Source organism: Vigna angularis, chromosome 11, assembly GCF_016808095.1.
Source record: "Vigna angularis cultivar LongXiaoDou No.4 chromosome 11, ASM1680809v1, whole genome shotgun sequence".
Lineage (NCBI taxonomy): Eukaryota > Viridiplantae > Streptophyta > Magnoliopsida > Fabales > Fabaceae > Vigna > Vigna angularis.
In genome coordinates this window covers 21121107-21144712 of record NC_068980.1, presented here as the reverse complement: position 1 = coordinate 21144712, position 23606 = coordinate 21121107, and the positions used below count along the sequence as shown (strand labels likewise).

At 33.4% G+C, this 23606-nt stretch overlaps 3 protein-coding genes across 4 annotated transcripts; all 3 read right to left on the bottom strand.

Moving 5' to 3' along the window:
- Positions 1-7326: 7326 nt before the first annotated feature.
- Positions 7327-8025, bottom strand: LOC108332642 (uncharacterized). Its single transcript, XM_017567960.1, has one exon. The coding sequence runs from the start codon at positions 8023-8025 to the stop codon at positions 7327-7329; it is 699 nt and encodes a 232-aa protein (XP_017423449.1).
- Positions 8026-10767: 2742 nt separating this feature from the next.
- Positions 10768-14302, bottom strand: LOC108333160 (30S ribosomal protein 2, chloroplastic). Of its 2 annotated transcripts, XM_017568510.2 has the most exons (4): positions 13918-14296; positions 12935-13036; positions 12521-12820; positions 10768-11084 (listed from the first exon to the last, which is right to left on the bottom strand). In XM_017568510.2, the coding sequence occupies exons 1-4, from the start codon at positions 14200-14202 to the stop codon at positions 11046-11048; spliced, it is 726 nt and encodes a 241-aa protein (XP_017423999.1). In that variant the 5' UTR covers positions 14203-14296; the 3' UTR covers positions 10768-11045. The 2 variants fall into 2 exon arrangements, with proteins under 2 accessions (XP_017423999.1, XP_052727151.1); XM_052871191.1 differs by lacking the exon at positions 12935-13036 and having other exon boundaries at positions 13918-14302.
- A 727-nt stretch (positions 14303-15029) lies between these two features.
- Positions 15030-16058, bottom strand: LOC108332643 (RHOMBOID-like protein 2). Its single transcript, XM_017567961.2, has one exon. The coding sequence runs from the start codon at positions 16056-16058 to the stop codon at positions 15147-15149; it is 912 nt and encodes a 303-aa protein (XP_017423450.1). The 3' UTR covers positions 15030-15146.
- Positions 16059-23606: the final 7548 nt, after the last annotated feature.

Genomic DNA, 23606 nt, shown 5'->3' with positions numbered 1-23606 from the left:
AAACCAACCATTCGTTCACCACAAGAGTTATAACTCATCACTACTCTTAGAGTCTTAAAGGAGTTTACTTCCCATTGCTTCTTAGAGAGACTTACGGATGAAGTTTACCATTTGTACCACCTCAAAGAGTTTACCAGTCATTTATTCTTACAGAGCTAAAATCCCTCTTACTCACCAAAAGTCTTATGGATGAAATGCATGATGCAACAAATGTAGTTGAACCATCAATAACTTTTAAAGGATCATCTTCATCTATGGAAGACAATATTGCCAACCTCTATAGGAGGATGGGAGAAAAGTTCAACCTCCAAGCCATTGGGCATGCATCTTTCACCTCAAGAAGTTAGACATGAAAAAGTGTGTGACTTACTTACTTAATAACATACACAATAGTTTAACCAATACAGAGCTTAAATTAGAGAAAGATTATGATGATGAATCTAGTGTTAAGGATTAAATGTAACATTATTTATGGGTTAATGCAATTTTTTTTTTTGCTTAGTCTTTATATTTTACCTACACTGTTTAATTAAGGGGAGTTTCTTGATAATTTAATTAATATTTTGAGAGGGGGCTTCTATTTAGTTTAAAAATGTTTTTACGGGAACACTTCTGTTTTTTATTCTGATAAAAAAAAGGGGGAGAAGTAGGTTAAGTTTTAAAGCAATACACTCCTTTAATATTGTTTTCCTATCTAAGTTGTAAATATGCAAGTATTCACAAAAGCTTTACATAAGGATTTTGATCATCATAAAAAAAAGGAGATTTTTAACAACAAGCTGAATTCAACTCAAAAGAATTTTGATGATGAAGTACTTAAAGACAAGAGAAAATTGATGTTCAGTGGATTGCTTAAGAACAAAGCTTTTGTAATACTTCATTTGTAATAGTAGAATAGTTAGAATAACAATATGCACACAAAAAAATCAAAGTAAAGCATTATTTTAGAAACTCACTAGAATGATCAATTATAACTTGGGATAATCGATTATCCCAATTAAAATAAAAAACGGAAAGGTTCTCTAGAATAATTGATTATCACTTGGTATAATTGATTATCTCGAAAAAAATAACTTTCAAAATAATTCGCTAATAATTGATTATTACTTAAGATGATCGATTATCAACGACAGTTGCAAAAAGACTATTTGTCTTATGACCTAACGTCAAACAAATCCTATAAATACCTTGTTTATGAGCACTTTAAACTTACTTAATATTTCTAAAAACTCAAGTGCTTTTACTTAAACCTCTTTGTGCTTTAAGTGTGAGTTTGTGAACTTTGTGTTGGTAGAAGGAAGTGTTTGTCTTAGTGCGTGTAAGTGAAAAGCATATATGTTGTAGCAAAGTAAACTTGTTCATTCTTTTGTGTATCAAAAGGAAGTGTTGTTCATATGTTGTCAAGAGAGGTGTACTCTAAACTTTTACTCAACTTTGTGTTGTAACTTTGTGTTGTAACTTTGTATTGTAACAATTGGACGGAGGATCTTTTGATCTAAATTAGTATAAAAATCACTTGTTCAAACTTCTCTTTCCTTATACTCTTTCTATTTTATTTGCTTGTTTTGTTATGAAGTGATTATATGTATTGTTTTTTAAAAGGAAATCTAAAATCTAATCCCCCCCTCTTGGTTATTGTCCACCCACGAAACATTCCATTCACATTTTCTAACAGATAATGTATTAAGTTATTTGAATATAATGTTGTCATTGTTGAAAATACTTGTAAGAATAAAGGTTTTGTGGATATGTAACTTGATGAGGAGATTATGCATGAGGTAAATTGAATTATTCAATGAGGTGTCATCAGGTACGGAGTGTTATATCTGAATTGGATGTGTTTGAATTGTTTGGTCATGTAATTCCTAATGAGGAATGGTATGACATGTTAGTCTAGTGTCATGCATTTACTAGGGACACTATTTGGAAGTTATCGTTACACTTTACTAGATTCACAAACTTATATAAAGGATTGAGTATAGGTGATGAAGAGGAAAAAAGGTTCTTATAGCTACTTATAGGGTCGTGGATCCCTTTTTTATTAAGCTATAAGTTAACTCATTTTTGTCATGAGAGAAAGGGACCATGTACCATTACTGAAATTGTAACATTGAGGAATTTCATTTTACATGACAAAGTTAAGCTTTTAGAGTCCAAGTGGATTTGTAAATCCAAATAATTGAGTCTATGTCATATTTTTGTTAATGGATGAGAATAGTTTTGTGATGTGAATACTCGATACTTTGATTTAGATCTTTATATAATAATTGTATGTTAATGTCTAAGTTATCATTAGCTTACTCTCTTTTGTTTGTTGGTTGTTTGTGTCTCTTTTCCAATGATACAAACCAGTAGGCTAAGGGACGTTCTTAGAGTTCTATGAAGGAATGTATATATTTATATGATGTAATGTATGTTTCACAATTTTAAAGAATTTTAGTAACTTGTGTGTTTTGAATAACCTTAGAAATTGGTGACAAGACTGTACTACACTTTATTATATGATTTTGCATACATTTCTTTTATCTTTGTGACAGGTATGCTTAATACTAAACTGATAGGTTCTCAGGAGAGTATAAATAGTCTATTCTCTTACGTTGTTACATATTTCATTCGTAAAGTTAATTGAATTAATTTGATACATTTTTTTATAGGCTAAAATACTCTTTTGATCTCAATTTTTGTTGAAAATATTTAACGTGGTGCTTTTTTTTCAATTAAGTCTTAATTTTTGGTTAAAACAATTCAATTAGTGTTTTTTATTAAATTTGTACATATAGCATTAAAAACATGTCACGTGCCAACTCATTTTTTTGTATGTGTCAGGTATATGTTATGTCATGTAAAACTATTAATGTCACGTGATAGTACCACATGTCAATGTTATTCATGTCAGTTAATAGTACCACATGTCAATGTAAGCGTCACTTGTCAATCCTAATTAGCATTGTTTATATTGAATTTAGTATTTATATTTATTTAATTTAATTTAATCTTAATTTTCTTAGAATATAACAATATTGTCTCTTTTCAAGACATGGTTAAATTCAATTTACTATAAATAAAAAATAAATTATAAAACTTGTTTTATTATTATAAATTATTTAATTTATAAAATTTATAAAAATACCTTGACTATGTGTATGTGAATAAAACACTTCCATTATAAAATAATATAAAATTAGAAAAATTATAATAAACATTTGTGATCACTTTTCAACCCTAAGTTAAAATAGTATATTAATATAGTAGTGTAATTTGTAATTTACATACTAGAAACTAAAATAAAGAAAAATTATTTTATATTTATTAATATATGTAAAAAAGTAGTATATATTTATGAAATAAATATTAAATAGAAATAATTTTAATAAATATATAATAATGTCATTTTTAAATATTAATATATATATATATATATATATATATATATTTAATTAATGTAGAAGAATATAACTGAAAAACTTCTACTGCAAAATAAATATTAATAAGTAAATTGAATTCAATTATATTTTGGAAAGAGACAATCATCTTCCATTTAAAGAAAGAAAAAATTAGAACTAAATTGAATCACAAAATAAATATAAAAATTGAATTGAATACAAGACAATATATATGTGACAACACATGACTCTGTTAAATTTCATGCTCAAGATTTATATACCTCAACATGACGAGCATGTGATGACAACTCCACATTAACTAGAGATAAGGTCAGAGTGTATGAGTGTTTGAGAAAAGAGAAAACAAGAACTCCAAAGAAAGAATAATTGTCAATGAATATCAGTAGTAAGTGTATTAGGTACAGCGGAAGCAAAGAATATATACAAAGAGGTAGATTGAAAAAGAAAACAGAATTAACAAAACTATTCTATAACACTGTAACCAAACGGCTTCCGAGTGTCCACCGTTCAGTAGTCTTCAGTCGTTCGGTAGTCTGTAGCCGTTCGGTAGTCTTCAGCCGTTCGATAGTATTCAGCTCTCTGCAGCCACTCGACAATATCATGTTATCCACCGTTTGATAATAACATAAGAAGAGATATGTGAAGATCTCTATCACCCTCCCTCAAGATGAACATGGATATTATGCATGTTTAGCTTGGAAGTAATAGTATTAAAAGGAGAAGGATAAAGAGACTTGGTGAAAACATCCGCAACTTGATTGGTAGAATTAACATGAAGAAGCTTGATGAGACAATCTTGAAGCTTTTGTCTAGTAATGTGACAGTCTATATCTATATGCTTGGTTCTTTCATGAAAGGTGGGATTCTTGGAAATGTGGATAGCAAATTTGTTGTCACAATAGACTGAGTAAGGTGTCGAGCACGGTATATTTTGATCTTTTAAAAGATATTGCAGCCATTGCAGTTCACAAGTTAGAGAAGCTAAGGACCTGTATTCGGCTTCAAAAGAAGATTTGGAAATGGTGGTTTGTTTCTTTGACTTCCAAGAAATAAGAGCAGTTCCAAGAAAAACACAAAAACCAGAGAGGGATCTTCTAGTGGTAGCACAAGCAGCCCAATCAGAATCAGAGTATGCATGAACGCGGAAGGAATTATCAGCAATATATAACAGACCAGAACCAGGAGCATTCTTTAAGTATCTAATGATCCTCATGGTTTGTTGCATATGTGGTTGACGAGGAGTAGAAACAAACTGGCTAAGTTGTTGGACAACAAAAGCAATGTCGGGCCGCGTATTAGTGAGATAGAGTAATCGTCCAATAAGACGCCAGTAAGAAGAAGGATCTGTGAGAGGACCTTCATAAACATGAAGTTTAACAAAAGGATCAACAGGTGTTGGAGCAGGTTTACAACCCAGCATACCAGCTTCAGAAATCAATTCAAGACAATATTTTCTCTGATTGATACATAATCCAACTTGAGATCTAGAAATTTCGAATCTTAAAAAATATTTGAGATCTCCAAGATTTTTAATGTGAAACTTGTTGTGGAGGTGATCTTTGACAATAGTGATTTCAGACAAGTTATTTCCAGATAGAAGGATATCATCAACATATACCAGAATAATGGTGATAGTAGAGGGAGTATGTTTGATAAATAAAGAGTGGTTAGTTGAACTTTGTGTATACCTAATAGAAAGTAATTCTAATGTGAGTTTGTGATTCCAATTTCTCCTAGCTTGATTTAAACCATAAAGAGACTTTTGAAGCTTGCAAACAAGATCAGGAGTAGATGGACAGAGACCAGGGGAAGGCTTCATGTATATATCTTCAGTTAAATCACCATGGAGAAAGGCATTGTCAACATCTAAATGATTAAGAAACCATTGGTTGATAGCAGCTAGAGCAAGCACAAGACGAACAGTCGTGATTTTAACAACAGGGGAAAAAGTTTCATAATAGTCCAAGCCTTCAATTTAAGTGAAACCTCTTGCCACTAAACGAGCTTTATATCTGTCAATAGAGCCATCCAGTTTATGCTTCATACGATGAACCCAACGACAACTGATGGGTTTCTTACCAGCAGGGAGATTCACCAAAGTCCATGTTTGGTTTCTTTCAAGAGCACAAAGTTTAGAATTCATAGTCTGCTGCCAACATTCAAACTTGCTTGCCTCTTTAAAAGAAGATGGTTCAACTTGTGCAGAAATATTATGACAACAAGAAGCATGATTAGAAGAGCAATTATCATAAGAAAGGAACAAATGCATATGATACGGGGTAGTATGAGATGAGGGAATGCTAGAAATAGTACCACAGTAGTAATGATCTAAATATTTAGGTCTACTTTTGTTTCTAAGAGAAACTCTTTGTACAACAGTAGGTAGGAATAATGACACTATTAGAAGTATGATTAGAAGTGTTACTAGTTGGATAATTTGGGGCAGTGGAAACACGTGCCATATTGGGAAAATCAAAAGGAATAACATCAGAAATATCATCATGTGTAGGAGATGAAGGTGAAGTTAAAGAAGTTTGATATGAAAAAATATGTTCATGAAAAATGACATTTTGTGAAACAATAGTAAAGTGTGAATGCAAATCATACAACACAAACCCTTTGGTTCTAGATTTGTATCCAAGAAAAATGCATTTCTTGCTTCTGGAATCAAGTTTTGTGCGACCTGCAATAACAGAGCTGGAGTATGATAAGCATCCAAAAACTTTTAGATTTGAAAAATCAGGTTTGGTGGAATAAACTAGTTCATAAGGAGATTTATTTTGAAGAAAAGGGGTTGGCAGTCTTTTAATAATATGAATGGCAAGCTTTATAGAATAAGACCAAAATTTTTTTGGAACTTTGGATTGAAATAGAAGAGATCGACAAACATTGAGAATGTGTTGATGCTTCCTTTCAACAATGCCATTTTGTTGAGGAGTAGCAACACAAATAGTTTCATGAAAAATGCCTTTGGTAGAATAAAAATCATTAAGAAGAAAATATTTTCCATTGTCATATCTTATAATTTTAAGTTTACAAGAAAACTGGTTTTCAGTTAAAAGAATGAAGTTTGGAAGTAAACATTTGATGTCAGATTTGTGTTTCAAAAGAAGAAGCCATGTGAAACGACTATAGTCATCAACAATGGTCAAAAAATATTTATATCCATCAATGGAAATAATAGAAATGGGCCCCAAATATCAACATGAATGAGATGAAAGAAACATGGAGATTCAGTTTTGCTAAGAGAAAATTGAAGACGTTTTTGTTTAGCAAAAGCACAAGCATCAATAGATTGAAAAGAAATATCAGAATATTGGGAAGCTAATGTCTGGAAAAATTTATTTGAAGGATGGCCAAGTTTCATGTGCCACAAATTACCAGAATCACTAGAGCTATTAGGAAAAACAAAATGAAAGACATTTAATTATGAAGTACTAATGGTATTATTATTAAGGAGATAAAAGAGTTTGTGGTAGTTTTTAGCTACTTCAATCGTCTGGTAAGTATTCATCTGCACAATGAGACAATTATTTTGATGAAAGATAATGAAACAATTATTTGAATGTAACAGTTTAGAAATAGAAATAAGATGAACAGAGAAATTGGGAACAAATAGAGTATTGTGCAAAACCAAATTGCCTAAATTAACAGTCCCTGAGAATTTAGCAGTAACGAAACTGTGATTTGGTAAACGTATAGAAATATGAGGGATATGATGTAAAGAATTAAAAGGAAATTTTGAAGAACATATATGATCAGTAGCTCCACTATCTATAATCCAAGAAGAAAAACTGGGTGTAAAAGGAGAACCTGATGACTGTGGAGTGCATTGATTGACGTTGGCCATCCTAGGAGTATAAGGTTGAGACTGTTTCAACAATCCAAGAATAACATCATATTGTTCCTTAGAAAAACTACATTAAACTTGGGTTGTATAAGCAGAGGAGTCATTGGAGGTGTGTGAAACAACATCAGTAAGATTGGCAGAGGGATTGGAGGGAGCAAACTTTTGTTTGATGGTTGGTTTATAACCTTGAGGAAGGCCATATTTGATCCAACAATTTTCAGAGGTGTGATTTGTTCTTTTACAGTGATCACAGTATTTAGCACGACCACCAAATTTACTGCCACGACCACCAAGAAACGCACCACGAGAAGGATTAGAAGTCTTGCTCTGAGGGTCCTGGAAATTGAAACTAGCCATGGAATCTTGTGGAATTTGTGAGGAGGAATTATGAAATTCCCGTTCTTGTTGAAGGACCAAAGGAAAAGTTTTAGGGAGAGTCGACATAGGTTCCATTAGCATAATCTGAGAACGAACTTGGAAAAATTCATCGTTTAATCCACGAAGAAACTTGATGACAAAATGATCGTTGCGCTCTTGTTGAATCTTGGTCAATAAGCCACAATTACAAGGAGAAGTGCAGGTGCAAACAATAATGGTCTTGTACAAAGAAAGTTCTTTCCAAATTATTTGAAGACGAGTATAATACTGAGAGACAATAGAATCACCTTGTTTACAAGAGTGAAGTTCTTCTTGGAAATCAGCGATGTGAAACTTATCACCATGAGAAAAACATTGGACAAGACCGTTCCAAATCTCGTACGCAGAATCCATTCATATAACAGATTGTTTGATGGCTAGAGTCATGGAACGCGTTAGCCATGAGATCACCATCTTGTTGCATCTGTTCCAGGCTTCATGAAGAACATCATCAGGAGGAGGGCAAGAAAGAGTACCAAAAATGAATTTATCTTTGTTCTTGGTTTCAAGAGCGACAAGCATATCATGCCTTCATTGTTGATAATTGGTGTCAGAGAGAGGAGGATTAACAAGAACAAGGGTTGGGTTCTCACCATGATGAAGAAAAAGAGGGTGGGCAGGATTAGAACGATGATCGGTGGTAGAAATTGAGGTTGCCATGAGAAGAAATCTGGAGATGAAGAAAGGGGCAAAGAAAGAACCCGAATTACTGTCTTTCTTCTGATACCATGTGAGTGTTTGAGAAAAGAGAAAACAAGAACTCTAGAGAAAGCATAATTGTGAATGAATATCAGTAGTAAGTGTATTAGGTACAGCGAAAGCAAAGAATATATACAAAGAGGAAGATTGGAAAAGAAAACAGAATTAACAAAACTATTATATATCACTGTAACCGAACGACTTTCGAGTGTCCATCGTTCGGTAGTCTGCAGTCGTTCGATAGTCTTCAGCTATCTGCAGCCGCTCGGCAAGATCCTGTTATCCACCGTTCGGTAATAACAGAAGAAGAGATCTGCGAAGATCTCTATCAGAGTATGTAAGCAGGTGCAAACCTCATTTTACAAATCGATTTTGTTATATTGAATTATACTTAAAATTCACTTTTTAACATGATATTAAAGTCATGGATTAGAATCGTATAAAAAATGATGTTTGTTAGATCTACTATTCCATTCGCTATTAGGCTATTATTGAACCATTCATTAAGAACTAATGTCACGTTCGATATGCATATGCCTTATCGTGAGGAGTGTTGAAGATCTCACATCAATTATACATAACACAATTTTATAGTATATAAGTGAATGCAAACCTCATCTTATAAGCTAGTCTTGTAAGGTTGGGTTAGGCTTAAAATTCAGTTCTTCATATGTTAAAATAGTTTTAGTTAATAATCATAAACCAAAAGGGGGTTTGAGTTGTTTTTTAAAAAAAATTAGTTCATTTTAAACTTTAAAAACAATTTTTTAAACATATTTAATCAATTAACATGATGTACAGTAAAATCTTAGTTTTTTGAACCTTTACAATTATCAAGATACTAAAAAGATGATAAAAAGAAAGCAAAAAAACACCAAATTTACTGGATTATTTAAGAATTCAATCCAATTTCTAGCAAGGTGAGCTAAAATTTCACTAAAATATCAATAGTCAGAATTCCAAAATTCACCCATACAAGACTTACAATATATATATATATATATATATATATATATATATATATATATAAAAGCTTGAAATACACTTTAATATTTTCAAGCAAAGGTAATGTTACACACAATTATCCTTACCTGACACATTTTAAGATATTTGTCTTATTTTTTATTTCAAAAAATTTTTGTGATTAAATTGATTTTAAGAATAATGTAGTTTAACTCACAACATATAACAACTCAATAATCTAGATTATAGCTATCACAATGACACTGTTTGGACATCATAAGAAAATAGCACCTTTGAGACTTTAAGTTCACTTGATTAACAAGTGTAAGTGACACAACACAAATCTAACAAGTGAACACAAAAACTAAAAAAAAAAATAACAAGAAAAAAAAAAGAACTCACATGTAAGGATGAGCATCAATCAGGTTGTATCGAATTCAGACCAACCTAACCAAGTCTACTATACCAAAAATTAATATTTTAAAATTCATATTCTAACTATTTAATCTTTCAGGTTAGTTGATTTAGATTATTCGGGTTCTAGGTTACTTTCATCAGATTTTTCAAATTGTGAATTTATTTTAAATTAAAATTTTCAATGAAAAAAATATTTTTATTTTTAATAGTGAATGTTTAAATGACATGTATAATTTTATTAATGATTATAAAATTAACTATGATTTTATATAAATTACTACTAAATTTTAACAAAATAACATCATATTAAAAATAAATTTAAAATTTAAAATTTAAAATAAATTTAGAAATTTATAACTATTAAAATAAAAATTCAAACCAAGTGGGATATCCATAAAATTCCAACAACCTGACCACAATTACCATTTTACTCAATTTTATTTATTCAACATTACTGACTTATCCAAACTAACTTGACTGTATGCTTAAATTTACTACAGATTCGGTCAGATACATGTTTTTGTTCAGTCCTACTCCCACATGACATGTCTTTAACATCGTTTCTATAAATATGATAGAAAGTACCTAATTGTAACGTTTTAACCACTTGGGACTTAATTGAAAAAAAAAGGGAGACCACATTGAATAATTTCTACAAAAATTAGCACCAAAGAGTATTTTAGTTATATATATATATATATATATATATATATATATATATATATATATATATATATATATTTCTTTAATGGATGCATTAAATAGATTTATTTGTAGAAGATGAACACCACAAATGATGAATAAATGGATTGTTTTGCCACCCCTATTCATTGGCAACACTAATGGTAAACTTAAGTACAAAACGATTCATAAACCAAAGAAAATTATTTCCAAACAGAACATTGTCAAGAATACTTAATATATGATAGATTGGTATTATCTAAGAAAGAGCAATAATCGGAAAAATTGGAGGCATGCTTGGTGCAGTTTTTATGGTAACTCAAATTCAGACAAAAATGGAATTGAATACATGCATATATAAACAAGAGTTACATCACCAGAGTAGAGTAGAAGGGAGCAACAACATGAAGATGAAGAAATAGCAAGGTGAAATGTCTACAAGAAGCATTAACCACTATTTTTTTTTGTAGAACCTTGTCAACTGAAAATGATTAGGTTTATGCTATACAAAGAGACAAGGAAATTTGTTAGTGGTTTCAGCCTCACCCAAAGTTTACTTTTTTCTGGCTAGACAGTACATGGTCAGATAAATGCTCAGCAACATTGCTAATTCTCTATGCCTTGTTCACTCGGATTTTTTGCCCTTCTAATGACTGCATTCAACAAGACATCAGACAAATAACAAATCACTTTCAGAGTTAACATTTAGAGCAAAACTAATTACTAGTTCAAAGTCTCGTTTTCAATCTACAGCATCCAGTGATATTAAAAAACCAGACCAAAACATCATTAATAGACAACATGGATAAGCATAACAAAAAGGGAGACATACGAGATGAGATGAGAACGAACCATCTATTACATAATTCTTTTAGCAATGTGGATGTGCACTTCTATGTTTATAAGCAAACTAGATAATGGAAATTAAGCACGCTATTTTACTTTATAAATCACCATTAGGCCTTTTGATTTTCAAGTGAGACCCTAATGTACCTTCGCAAGTTCTGATGATTTGAGCTGATTATGAAACTAATGATAGATTAAGAAATTAGACATAATTAGAGCTCTTTACCCCTCCTCAAGGGTGTAATGTGGGAATCAAACTCTATTCTTCCCTCACAATTCAGCGTGTGTTTCCAATTGAGCTACACTATAGGTAATTACGCAGGCATTGTGGTTGTGCCAAGAAACATTTTATTTATTACTTATATATTAAAAAAAGTTGATGCAGATTACCTGTCTTCTTGGGATGAACTTAGATTGGTAAGGAATTAAAATGAGATTATGTTTGATTCACTTAGTAGATTGTATGCAACATTATAACATGTGTAACATTGATGACAGCAAGTATATAAGACCTGCACCACTGTTATCCATAAGCATGATTGCAAAAAAGAGTGGTAAGAACTAGTTCAGATTATAAAAAAGATAAACAAAGCTGGAATCAAATAATGGAATTTTTACTGAACTAGATTCTTTCTTCAAGTAAAGTTCACAGGAACCACAATAGAAAGATGACCAGCAGAATGCAATAGGTCTCTCTTGCCTAGAAATTGTCAAGACTCCTAGCTCTCCCTCCCTAAGAGTAAGTTTGGATGTGGAATTTTAGAAGGAAAAGAAAGGGAGGATAGACTTTGTATTTTTAAATTAATAGAGATATTTGTAAAAAGAATAGGACACTAATTCTATGCTAATCTATCATGTTTTCTTCTATTTTAAAAAGCTATGCACTAATTAATATTTATTAAAAGAAAAAAAAAGTTCCCTTCTCTTTCTCACAAAACCCCATTCTCAAACATTACTTTCTATACACTCAATCTGTAAACATCTTTCTCTCTCCCCTTTTCAGACCAGTCAATACTAAAATTTATAGAATCTGACGTAACTGTCAGATTCATAACTAACTATACATCAGAACTGGAACCCAATATGGGCACAAGTGGTCCAATGATCTCCATGTTCTTTCTTCTGATGCATGTTTCCCAAAATTTGGGGGTCTGACAAGGGAACGCATCTTCTAGGTGCTATATTTAAGGTTTCATGTATTTTAAGTACATTTGGATATCTAAGCTTGAAGTAAACAACTTACAGAATTGTTGAAAGACGAGATTGCAGCTTCTACATCCTCTTCTGATGAAAAGGTAACAAAACCATACCCACTGGATTTTGAGGTACCAGGGACCCGTGAAACCTTGGCACTCAGAACTTTTCCCTTCTCAGAAAAAAACTTTTTAAGAGTATCAGTTGTTACTGTCTTGGCTAGATTTCCCACATACACCTTGTGGGGACTGTCAATAAATTGAGATTCCTCAGCCTGGGATAAAGGCAAATCTGATGCTGATAAAGGTTTTTCAGTAACATTTACTTTAATCTCACGCCCTCCAATTTCCTGCCATAGAAAACATGAATTTCACAAGTCCTTGAAGGGATATAAAGTCTAAACTGCTGAATGAACATTAACAATCTTTCTAAAGGTTCCTTCAAATTCTGCAATTAAACTTACAGTGCCGTTAAGTTTCTCAATCACAGCATTTGCGTCCTCAACAGTTTTCATTGTAACAAACGCAAAGCGACGGCTCCTTCCAGAGTATTTATCATACATAACCTATGAGCCATGCATTAAGAAATGTTAACAGTACACAGATGAAGGATTCCCATATATTCTGACAGACCATACAAATAAAGTTGTCACTTGTGGATATATAAAATGCACTAATCAATATACTATAGTATTTAGTGTATTTTTGAATCCCAGGGATATTCGTGTATTGCAGGTCCTTCACTAAATTGTTCAGATCATGTCAATACATCTACAATCATTCCATTGAGCAGTTTAACATACAAAAGAATCTATAACAATACATAAAAGGTGATACCAATTTTTCGTGTACACATTTCATAGTTCAGTAAGTTTTACTCTTCAACTGCTACTGTACTCTAACTTCAGTTTACTTTTCAAAAGGGTGCAGGGCACTACTATGTAACATATTTAATCGTGTTTTCATCATCTTACAAGGGATAATGCCTTTCTATTATCCTTATCAGAGAGGTTTTCCAAAATCCAACTCTCAAACTCACCTTAGGCTCTACATCAGTGAATCCCCAGCTGGCACTGTTTTTCACATACACACAAATCATGCTTTGTGAAAAAATTCTATAAGTTGATACAGACTACTTAGTAAAACATACCTTTCCCTCAAATATCAAATAAAAATAAAACCAAAAAGAACACCCCATTTCTATGTTTATTTAATAAGCAAAAACAAGTGCACTACTTCAATAACAGTTGTTTGTTTGCATAAGCTAAGTTTAGCTGCAGAAGTAAATTCTTTTTTTTTCTTGGTATTTTTCTTTTTAAGAACACCTAACCAGAAGTTTGTCCCAACATTATCTTAATTCAGCGCAGTCCCACACAGGAAAAGCTTTAACTAATAACCTAGGAAACAAAAAACTTTAAAATTGGTGAAAGGTTGAAAATTTAAAAACCTCAGCTTTCTCAACACCGCCATGTTCTTGAACAATCTTGGCGAGCTCATCGTTGTTGACAGTGCGGGGAATGTTTCCAACGTAGAGCCTTCTTGCGGCCTCCGTCACCGTTGCCTGCTCAGCCACTGCGAAGGGTCTCCCAAAACGACGCCGTGTGGTGAAAAGGGGTCGCAAGTGGGTGGTGGAGGGTCTCATATTCAAGAGAATGTGAGTAGGGGAACTTGAAGGAGAAGTAAGGGAAAGGAGATTCGGAGGCAATAGAAGAGAAGAGTGAAGAGAAGCCATTGTTATTGTGCTGTGTTATCTGAAACGGAATACAATATTATAACTGAACAACAAATGGAGGTTTTGATTTTGGAGTGAGAGAGTCTGAGGTTTATCTTGTTATCTAAAGTAGTGTTGGTTTCGGACATCCATTTTTATTTGGGTCGGTGTGATTTCAGATCCGGATTATTTAATAGAAAAATGTTTCTTTTACAACACATAGTTGCCAACTTTTTTACAACCAACTTTTTTACAACAATGACATTTTTGTATTGGTTTGTTTGTAATATTTTATTAAAAGGTGCATTTTGTTGTAGAGGTATTTTTGGAAAAACATTTGAAATTCTTCTTTTTATTTCGAGTTTTCATTTGAGACATTCTCTCTCTCCACCATTTTTATTTATGTCTTCTTCTCTCTCTATCATATTCATTTCGTGTGGAGCATTGCTTTCACTCTCACGGATTTTCCTATCTATCGAAAGAAATTTCGCCGTCGAGTGTCCTTGCTTTCGGGTTGGCGGCATTTTACTCTTCTTCGTTTTTCTCCACCATTTTCACTTTGTCTAGAGCATTGCTTCCACTCTCACGAGTCTTCCTCTTCATCGAAAGAAATTTTTCACTTGAGTTGGAAACATTAAGGAACAACTTAATTACTTACGCAGTCGCTTTGATGAACAACCTCGTAGTTAGATTTGATAGTGATAGATTTCCGAAAGAGAAACCTAATCAAGAATGCTCCAAATACCACACGTAACAAGCACACAAAAGAGACAAAGGAATTAAACTGAGTATTATTCACAAAAGAATGGTCTGTGCAACTACATATACAAAGGGCTTAACCCCCTCCACAGGACAAAGTCTGTCAACAATCTAACTGCCAAAAGTCTCCCTCCACTAAACAAACAACTATTTATACAACTCCTCTCCTCCTATCCTAATCCCCTTTCCCATTATATCCAAATACCCTATGTCCTAACATTACCCTCCTCTCCTTCAACAACCTTGTCCACAAGGTTGAACTCAGGATATTGATCCTGGATAGTCACCAGGTATATAACTCCAATCCTCACAAACCCGAATTGTTGTTCCATACGAATCCCAATGAATACCAGACTCAACATGTTAGCAAGCAAATGAATAATCCCAGTGTGTAACCAAATACAAGTGACAAGTCTCCATCCTTGATGCCTGTTCCCAACATTATCCCACCGAAGGGCTCCCATCTTGGTCAATGTTGAAGAAGAAGGACCAAGCAACAGATTCTCCTGCATAAGTTCGAAGGAGAACCTTCCAAGGAACTTGGCCACGCAACCACCTTGGAGACCGAGGTTATTCTTGGAACAATTGTTGATGTACATGGAAATAACAAAAACAACAATATTAGCAACCACAAACATAGGAACCAGCGAGGATGTCCAATGGGTATCAGCTTCGTAAGGAGTAGAAGACTCATGCACAGTGTAGTTTTCCTCTGTTTTATTGTTCTTGGTTCTCCCACCACCAGTCTCAAGATCTCTTCTGGCCATAATTTTTTGTCTCTCAATCAAACCCAATTTCTCAATCTCAAATTTTATTCTGTAAGGATGCTTTGTATCACGAGGTGGTGGTAAGCCCTGCACCTCCTGAAATACTCGGTAGTGTGCCTGTAACACCCCATAGTGTGCCTGCAACACTGTCTTTAATTCAGCTTGTTGTTCCCTTGTCAAATCCCTAGTCCACTCATCGCACCCCTCCTGCTCCACTAGGCCCACATCCCACATTAGTACCCATGACTCAGCATCCACTAATTTCAACAAGGCTTTGGGTTCCACCAACTGTCTGGAAAGCGTTGGATCACCTTTTACTGTCATCTTCTTACCCTTCAACATATATTCCATGGACATCTCCCCCTAGTTGATCATAACCTTTCCAAGCTTCGCTAGCCATGTCACCCCCAAGATTACATCTACTCCCCCCAATTCGAACACGTACAATTCCTCCTCCACGGTGGCTTTCCCCAAATTTATTAGAATTTTCTCGCAACGTCCACGAGATATCCTCTTGTGACCATCCCCAAGGCTCACCGTGTATGGGTTTGTATCAGTTACTGCTAACTTCCATTCCTCCACCACCCTCAAACTAATATAGTTATGGCTGGCCTCACTGTCTATGAGGACCACCACTCTTCTTTCTCCAATTCACGCTGTTAATTTCATGGTTCTGGGTGGTGTCAACCCCTCTGCTGAGCAAGCAACTAGTTCCATGGGCTTCGCATCCTAGTTCATTCCTTCTGTCCCTTCGTCCTCCTCGTCTTTCGCCAGGAGTAGCACCCGCAAGCTTCGAACAACGGTGACCTGGTGCAAAAGGACCCCCGCACCGAAAACATCGATCTTCTTCCCGTCTTTTAATAAATTCTGGATAAGGTAAATTTCTTACCATTCTCCCCCGATTGTCGCCTCCTCCGACGGTTCCACCTCTCACGCTATTCGTCGTCATCGGACCTTTTCTTCGGTTTGACGCACTCGCCTCCATTCCTCCTGAACGGTTCGCTGACTGTCGCTCGACCTCTCTTTGAACGATGGTTGTCGAGGCTTGCGTACCCATTGGGTTCACCTTTAAGTCGTTCCAACCTCCTCCCTGCGCTCTGGATATTGCGTCTTCCACGTCCCGCGCGATCCTCACTGCAACCTCCAATTCTTGAAGATCTTGAATGCGGACTTGCCCCTTAATTTCTTCCCGTAGCCCATCCAGGAAAAACCCTAACACAAGTTCCTCCGATATGACCCAATAATATCTCAAAGCTCCTGGTGAATTCCTCCACCGACCCTTCTTGTCGCAGCGTCGCCAACTGCTCGTACACAGTTCCTCAAAATCCCCCTCCAAAACGATTTATCAATGCTGCTTTTAAGCTAGACCAAGAACGGTTCTTGGCTTTGTCTTTCCATATCTTAAACCCATAACTCGCACTACCTTCCATGCTAATGTAGGCGAGCTCTACCTTGTCTTCCTCCGCCATTTTCTGTATATCAAAGAAGCGTTATGCTATGTTGTTCCAGCTGTGTGGTTCTTGCCCTTCAAACCCCAGTAGGTCTACTCTTTTTCTCCAATTCTGTTGTATCCCCCATTATCAAGTCTCTCGTGATTATCGTTCACCAAACTATTATCCCCTTCAGAGTTCCCATCATGATTATTAGTTCCTCCACCCATTAGCCTCATCAATTGTTGCATGTCGTGTCGTATCGCAGCGGTCTCTGCCTTGATCCCTTCCACTGTGATCTCAAGATTCTCCAATCGTCCCTCCGTTTGGCTCCCCATCACTATCTCACACCCCTCTTGATCTGGCAGGTCGGACCAATTGATAGGTTTCCGAAAGAGAAACCTAATCAAGAACGCTCCAAACACCACACGTAACAGACACACAAAAGAGACAAAGGAATTAAACTGAGTATTATTCACAAAAGAATGGTGTGTGCAACTACAGATACAAAGGGCTTAACCCCCTCCACAGGACAAAGCTTGTTAACAATCTAACTGTCAAAAGTCCCCCTCCACTAAACAAACAACTATTTATACAACTCCTCTCCTCCTATCATAATCCCCTTTCCCATTATATCCAAATATCATACGTACTAACATATAGTATAGTGTTATTTACTTTAATTAGGAGCATTATGATTACTGTATTCCTTCATAAATATTGTAAGGTTTTTAAGACTCAATTGCTTTAAGAATATTGAAAGTTTTCTTTATCAATGTTTAACTTAAGATTTTTGCGAACTTCTTATGCTTAATACATATGTCTTCCAAAACAAGTGGTGGAAGAAAACGTTAAAAGTAAACTCATGTAAGAAGCTTAGGAAAAATGTTGTTTTTGGGAAATTAACTACATCTACTAAAGTGGTCTAAAAATTATGAGTTAGTAGTCATTTGAAAAATCTTTGAGTCTACATTCCAACAAAACAAGAATCAACTCGTTTGGAGTTCGGAGAAAAGAGTTATGAGCAAAACAACTAGCAAAGGTCAGAGGTGGCAGGAATATATAAAACCTTAACCTTAAGGAATTAACTGCACCTACTCAAATGTTCAAAAATAACAAATTAGTAGTCATTGGAAAGAGTTTTGAGTTTATTTTCTTATAAAAAGGAATCACATCATTTGGAGGTTCTGTGGGAAAGTTTATGATTAAAATAGTCAGCAAAGGTCAAAGTTGACAGCATGTTATCTCACTCAAATTGCCTTTGGGGAGTGACGTTCTGCAGTACAAGTTTTTGTACAAAACCAAATTTTTGTACGTGTAATCGTTTACAAGACCATTGTAATCGATTACAAGGGACTGTATGACCTACACTTGTTTAAGGAATTCACCTAACTTGGTCATCACACCAACATTGGGTCTTTCCTCCAACATGGACTGCCCAAACCTCAGCTTTCAAGCTCTACTCACACTTAAACACTAAAAAGAAATCTCATCCATTGAAGAAATATGAAAAAAATACTTAAATTGCCTTTGGAGAGTACCGTTCTCACAACTGGGTACTGTAATACAAGTTTTTGTACAAAATCAAATTTTTGTACATGTAATCATTTACAAGGTCATTGTAACCGATTACAAAACAAGTGTAGGCCATACAGTCCCTTGTAATCGATTACTATGGCCTTGTAAACGATTACACGTACAAAAATTTGATTTGTACAAAAACTTGGTTTTGTACAAAAACTTGTACTACAGTACCCAGTTGTGAGAACGTCACTCCCCAAAGGCAATCTAAGTATTTTTTTCATATTTCTTCAATGGGTGAGACTTCTTTTTAGAGTTTAAGTGTGAGTAGAGCTTGAAAACTGAGGTTTGGGCAGTCCATGTTAGAGGAAAGACCCAATGTTGGTGTGATGACCAAGTTAGGTGAAGTCCTCAAATAAGTGTAGGCCATACAGTCCCTTGTAATCGATTACAATGGCCATGTAAACGATTATACGTACAAAAATTTGGTTTTGTACAAAAACTTACTACAGTACCCAGCTGTGAGAACGTCACTCCTCAAAGACAATTCGAGTGAGATAACATACTGCAACTTTGACCTTTGCTCACTATTTTAATCATAACTTTTCTCAAAGACGTCCAAATAATGTGATTCTTTTTTCATTAGAAAATAGACTCAAAACTCTTTCCAATGACTACTGATTTGTGATTTTTGGACATCTGAGTAGGTGCAGTTAATTCCTTAAAGTTAACGTTTTATATATTCCTGTCACCTCTGACCTTTGCTAGTTGTTTTGCTCGTAACTATCTTTACCAAAGTCCTAATGGGTTGATTCTTATTTTGTTGGAATTTAGACTCAAAGAGCTTTCAAATGACTACTAACTCATGATTTTTAGACCACTGTACTAGATGCAGTTAATGTCCCAAAAACAACGTTCTTCTAAGCTTCCTAAATGAGTTTACTTTCAAGTTATTCTTTCATGTTTTTTTTATTTTAGATGAGTGAGTGAGTTTAACGGTCATGGGTGCAAAAAAAATGTTTTTCTAAGCTTCCTAAATGAGTTTACTTTTAAGTTATTGTTTCACTTTTCTTATTTTAGATGGGTGAGTGAGTTTAATGGTCATGGGTGGTGTTTAATGCACCAATGAACACGTTAGGTCATTGAATTGTTGAGAAAAAAAATATCATTTAAGTGTTTTCATGTAAGTTAGATGAGGTCCATGAGCATTTTTTTAGACGAGTGAGTGAGTTAATGTGAATGGTTGTTTTTTAAGTGCAATGATGGTAAAATAATTTAACATTCAATGATGACCACATAGATTCATTGTATACCATTACTATTAACTTGATCATCTTCATTACAATAATATCATGATACATTAGTCATAAAAAATAATACAATCATCCTAAAAAACAATACAATCATCTTTATTAAGCACACATCAATTTCCTTGAATTCTACAAATTTTCTCCACAAAAAAAACCATCACTGGAGTCTACCCATCTAACTAATAACTCATTCAATAGATTTCTACGTAACTTAACATTGCCAAACAATTCTAAAAAGCAACTGAATGGTGTCTTTGAAATTAAATTTCTATGGTGCGGGGTTAATCTTCCATTCAAATCACCAACATACTTCGTTTTGAAAGAATGACGCACATTCAACTGCATGAAAAATAAATCAATGACCATAGGATAAAATGCAAATGGAAATGGGTACATTGAAAATGCTAAAGGGTAAATCAAAATGGAGTAAGTGAAAAGGGGAAAGAGGAAAGGAGAAAGGGGAAATGGGAAATGGGAAAGGGGACATGGGAAAGGAGAAACCGACAATGCAAAGGGGAAAAAGAATAACTTTTTACCGAAGTTTTCCATTACTTTAGCGGAGTCTTACCGGATTACCTCATCGGAGAAGATAACCCTTTATGATTGCTTCATGAGAGAAAGAAGAGGAACCACACGTGAGAGAGACCACACATAAAATGAAAACAAAAATGGAGAATAGAGAATAAAAAGTTATAAATTGGGAGGGGTATTTTCGGAAACCAATTCCCAACTTATGCTTTTTCAAAAGAAATATTATTTAAAATGACCCAATAACATTTAGACACTTATCCGTTGTCAAAATGTTATTAACAATTCGTTGTTAACATATGGATCGAGATCCTATTTAGTATTGAAATTAGCTAAAGTAGTGATTTTGTAAATTATTTTTTTAAATTTTAAATGTATAAAAATATATTATAATTATGAGTTATGGTTAAGTTTAAGTATCGTCAAATCATAACATTTGGGGATTAATTAGATACTTAGAAATAGGTTATGTGGATTGTGAGGGGTTTGTATTCTTGTCAAAGCCAATGAATTTTTTTTTTAATTAGAAGATTAAATATTAGGTTTTAACCAGTCTGGTAGGCCTAACATATATACTGGTCTTGTTATATAACAACATATATTTTGCATAAATATATGATATATAACCATCAATATTAATATTTAAAGTTATAGTAAGAAATAATGTAAATTTTAAATTTTAAAAATATCAGACATATGAATTTATGAGTGATGTCCTGCCATTGATTCATATTTCTAATTCTATTTGTAAATAATAATTTTTTTTTGTTTATTTAACATATAAGTGTTATAATTGTATAGCATAAAATATAAAATTAACAAATGAAATAGAATAATTATAAGTTGATTGAACACTAATTTATAATATTGATTATAAATTATTATATGGGTGAATTCCTTTTTACCAATATTTTTTGGAAGTTAGAATAATAAACTCAAAATTTATATATTTAATAACCATGTAATTTAATATAACTATGATTATATAAAGAAATTTACATATATTTAAAGAATTGTCTTTTCTTCTATTTAAATCGTTATCTTACAATGAAAAATGAAACTTAAGAGGATCAATTTCTCTGATTGAAGGTAAATGGATATTGTTGTGTTTAACCTATTTTATTTTGAAGAAAGTATTGATAAAATTATTGTTTTCTTTATAGAAAATCTTTTGATATTTGAAGTCCTTTTGTACAAAATAGAGCATATCTATAAGTAAAAGTTATTTAGCTCAAAAGATTATGAATTATTACTCATTAAAATTGGATCAAGATTAAATAAAAGTTGATGTCTCGACGGTCTCCTAATAAACATCTTCAAATTATTTATCCTTAACTAGTTAGAACAATGAAAAATTCATCAACTTTCACTCTTATACAATTGAAGAAAATACATGCAAATCGATATTTATTACTGAATTGTTCAAAAGTTCAGTGTTATATTGAATGAGTGTTTATATATCTTATATATGATTATTATTTCAACTAATTAAATTTAGGCTTAATTGCTTATTTGGTCTTCAAATTTAACGGTTAATGTCTAGTTGGTACTCGCTTTTAAAAACGTCTCAATTGTGTCCCCATGTGGTATAATTGTACCAATCAAGTCTATTCTGTTAAATTGTCAGAAACAAAGTTAACTCCATGTGGCAAAGAAATATGCATTTTTTTCTTCTCTATCTTCTGCTCTTCCTGCCATGCGCCCAACTTTTTCTCTCTCTTCTCTATTTATACCATTCTTAAATCTAAGGAGAAGGAGTATTCAAGTGGTACCATAAGCCCACATTATTACCTCGGTTGAATCGAGGTAATAACCCCTCCCTCTCCCCTTTTTTTTTTTCTTTCTTACTACTTCGAGTGCAAGGGAACCAAAGCAAAAACCTTTGACATATTACCACAGTTGGAACCGAAGCCAAAAGTCCCCCACCTTTTTCCTTCGCTAGTATATGCCTTGGTTCGAAAGCTGAAGCATATTGTCAAAAATAATCGTTGTTGTTTTCCTTCGCTGCACTAGTGGGTAAAGTAACTTCTTAATCTAATAATGATGATTCACGTTCTAGTTCAAAAAAATGTTTTGAATGTTTGAGTAGAGCACATATACCAGTTGAATGTCCCAACATGAGAACTATGATGTTATTGGAGAATGGGGAGTACATTAGTGAGCATTATGTTGGTGAATCATCTAGTATTGATGAAAAGGACATGAAGTGTGAAGTACCACCTTTGGAGGGAGATCTTTTTATGGTTAGGAGGTTGTTGATAATATGAATAAGGAGGAGGATGAGACCCAAAGAAGGAATATTTTCCATTATAGATGTATGGTTATAGGAAATGTGTTCTCACTCGTCATTGATGGAGAAAGTTGTACAAATGTAATAAGCAAACGACTAGTGGAGAAGCTCGGTGTGGTGAGGATGCATAATTGGTGGTGGATAAGCAGGTGAACATTGCTTTCTCTATAGGTAAATAAGTAGAGGTAGTATGTGATGTGGTACCTATGGAGGCGAGTCACTTGTTGTTTGGAAGACCTTGACAATATGATAGAAAGGTAATCCATGATGATCTAACCAATAGTATTCTTTCTTGTTCAAAGGATAAAAGGTGTCCCTAACACTTTTTTTTTTTTATCTTTAAGAGCGGTTTGTGAGAATCAAATTAAGATGAAAGTGAAAAAAGAGTAAAACAGAAAATAAGGAAGAGAAAAAATTCTAGAAAAATGCAAGAAAAAGGAAAGTAAAAAAAATAAAGAGTGATAAAAGTATTTGATTGAGAGAAAAAAAAGGTAAACAAAGAGTTGGTTAAGAAATAACCTTTATATTTGCTTATACATTAGACGAGTTTAGAAATAAGTTAGATGAGTCTATAATTAAATAAGTATAGCAAAAAAAAAACAAATTAAATAATGTCATTCCATACATTGATTACAAGAGTCTAAGAATATACTTTAGGCGAGTTTCTCCATATATTGAATAAACAAGTCTTGCGACATACATTAGATGAGTTTGTCTATATATTGATTAAATGAGTTTAACAATATACATTAGATGAGTTTATTTATACACATATTATATGAGTTTATTAATACACATTAGACAACTTATCCGTTCTCTA

Bases quoted from the DNA above. Each gene is read 5' to 3' on its own strand.
- LOC108333160 (XM_017568510.2), bottom strand. From the start codon at position 14,202: ATGGCTTCTCTTCACTCTTCTCTTCTATTGCCTCCGAATCTCCTTTCC. The intron at 12,821-12,934 runs GTAAGTTTAATT...TTTCTATGGCAG, and splicing joins TTGAGAAACTTAACGGCACT to GAAATTGGAGGGCGTGAGAT. The intron at 11,085-12,520 runs GTAAGTTGTTTA...TGTTGAATGCAG, and splicing joins TCTCGTCTTTCAACAATTCT to TCATTAGAAGGGCAAAAAAT.
- LOC108332642 (XM_017567960.1), bottom strand. From the start codon at position 8,025: ATGGATTCTGCGTACGAGATTTGGAACGGTCTTGTCCAATGTTTTTCT.
- LOC108332643 (XM_017567961.2), bottom strand. From the start codon at position 16,058: ATGGAATATATGTTGAAGGGTAAGAAGATGACAGTAAAAGGTGATCCA.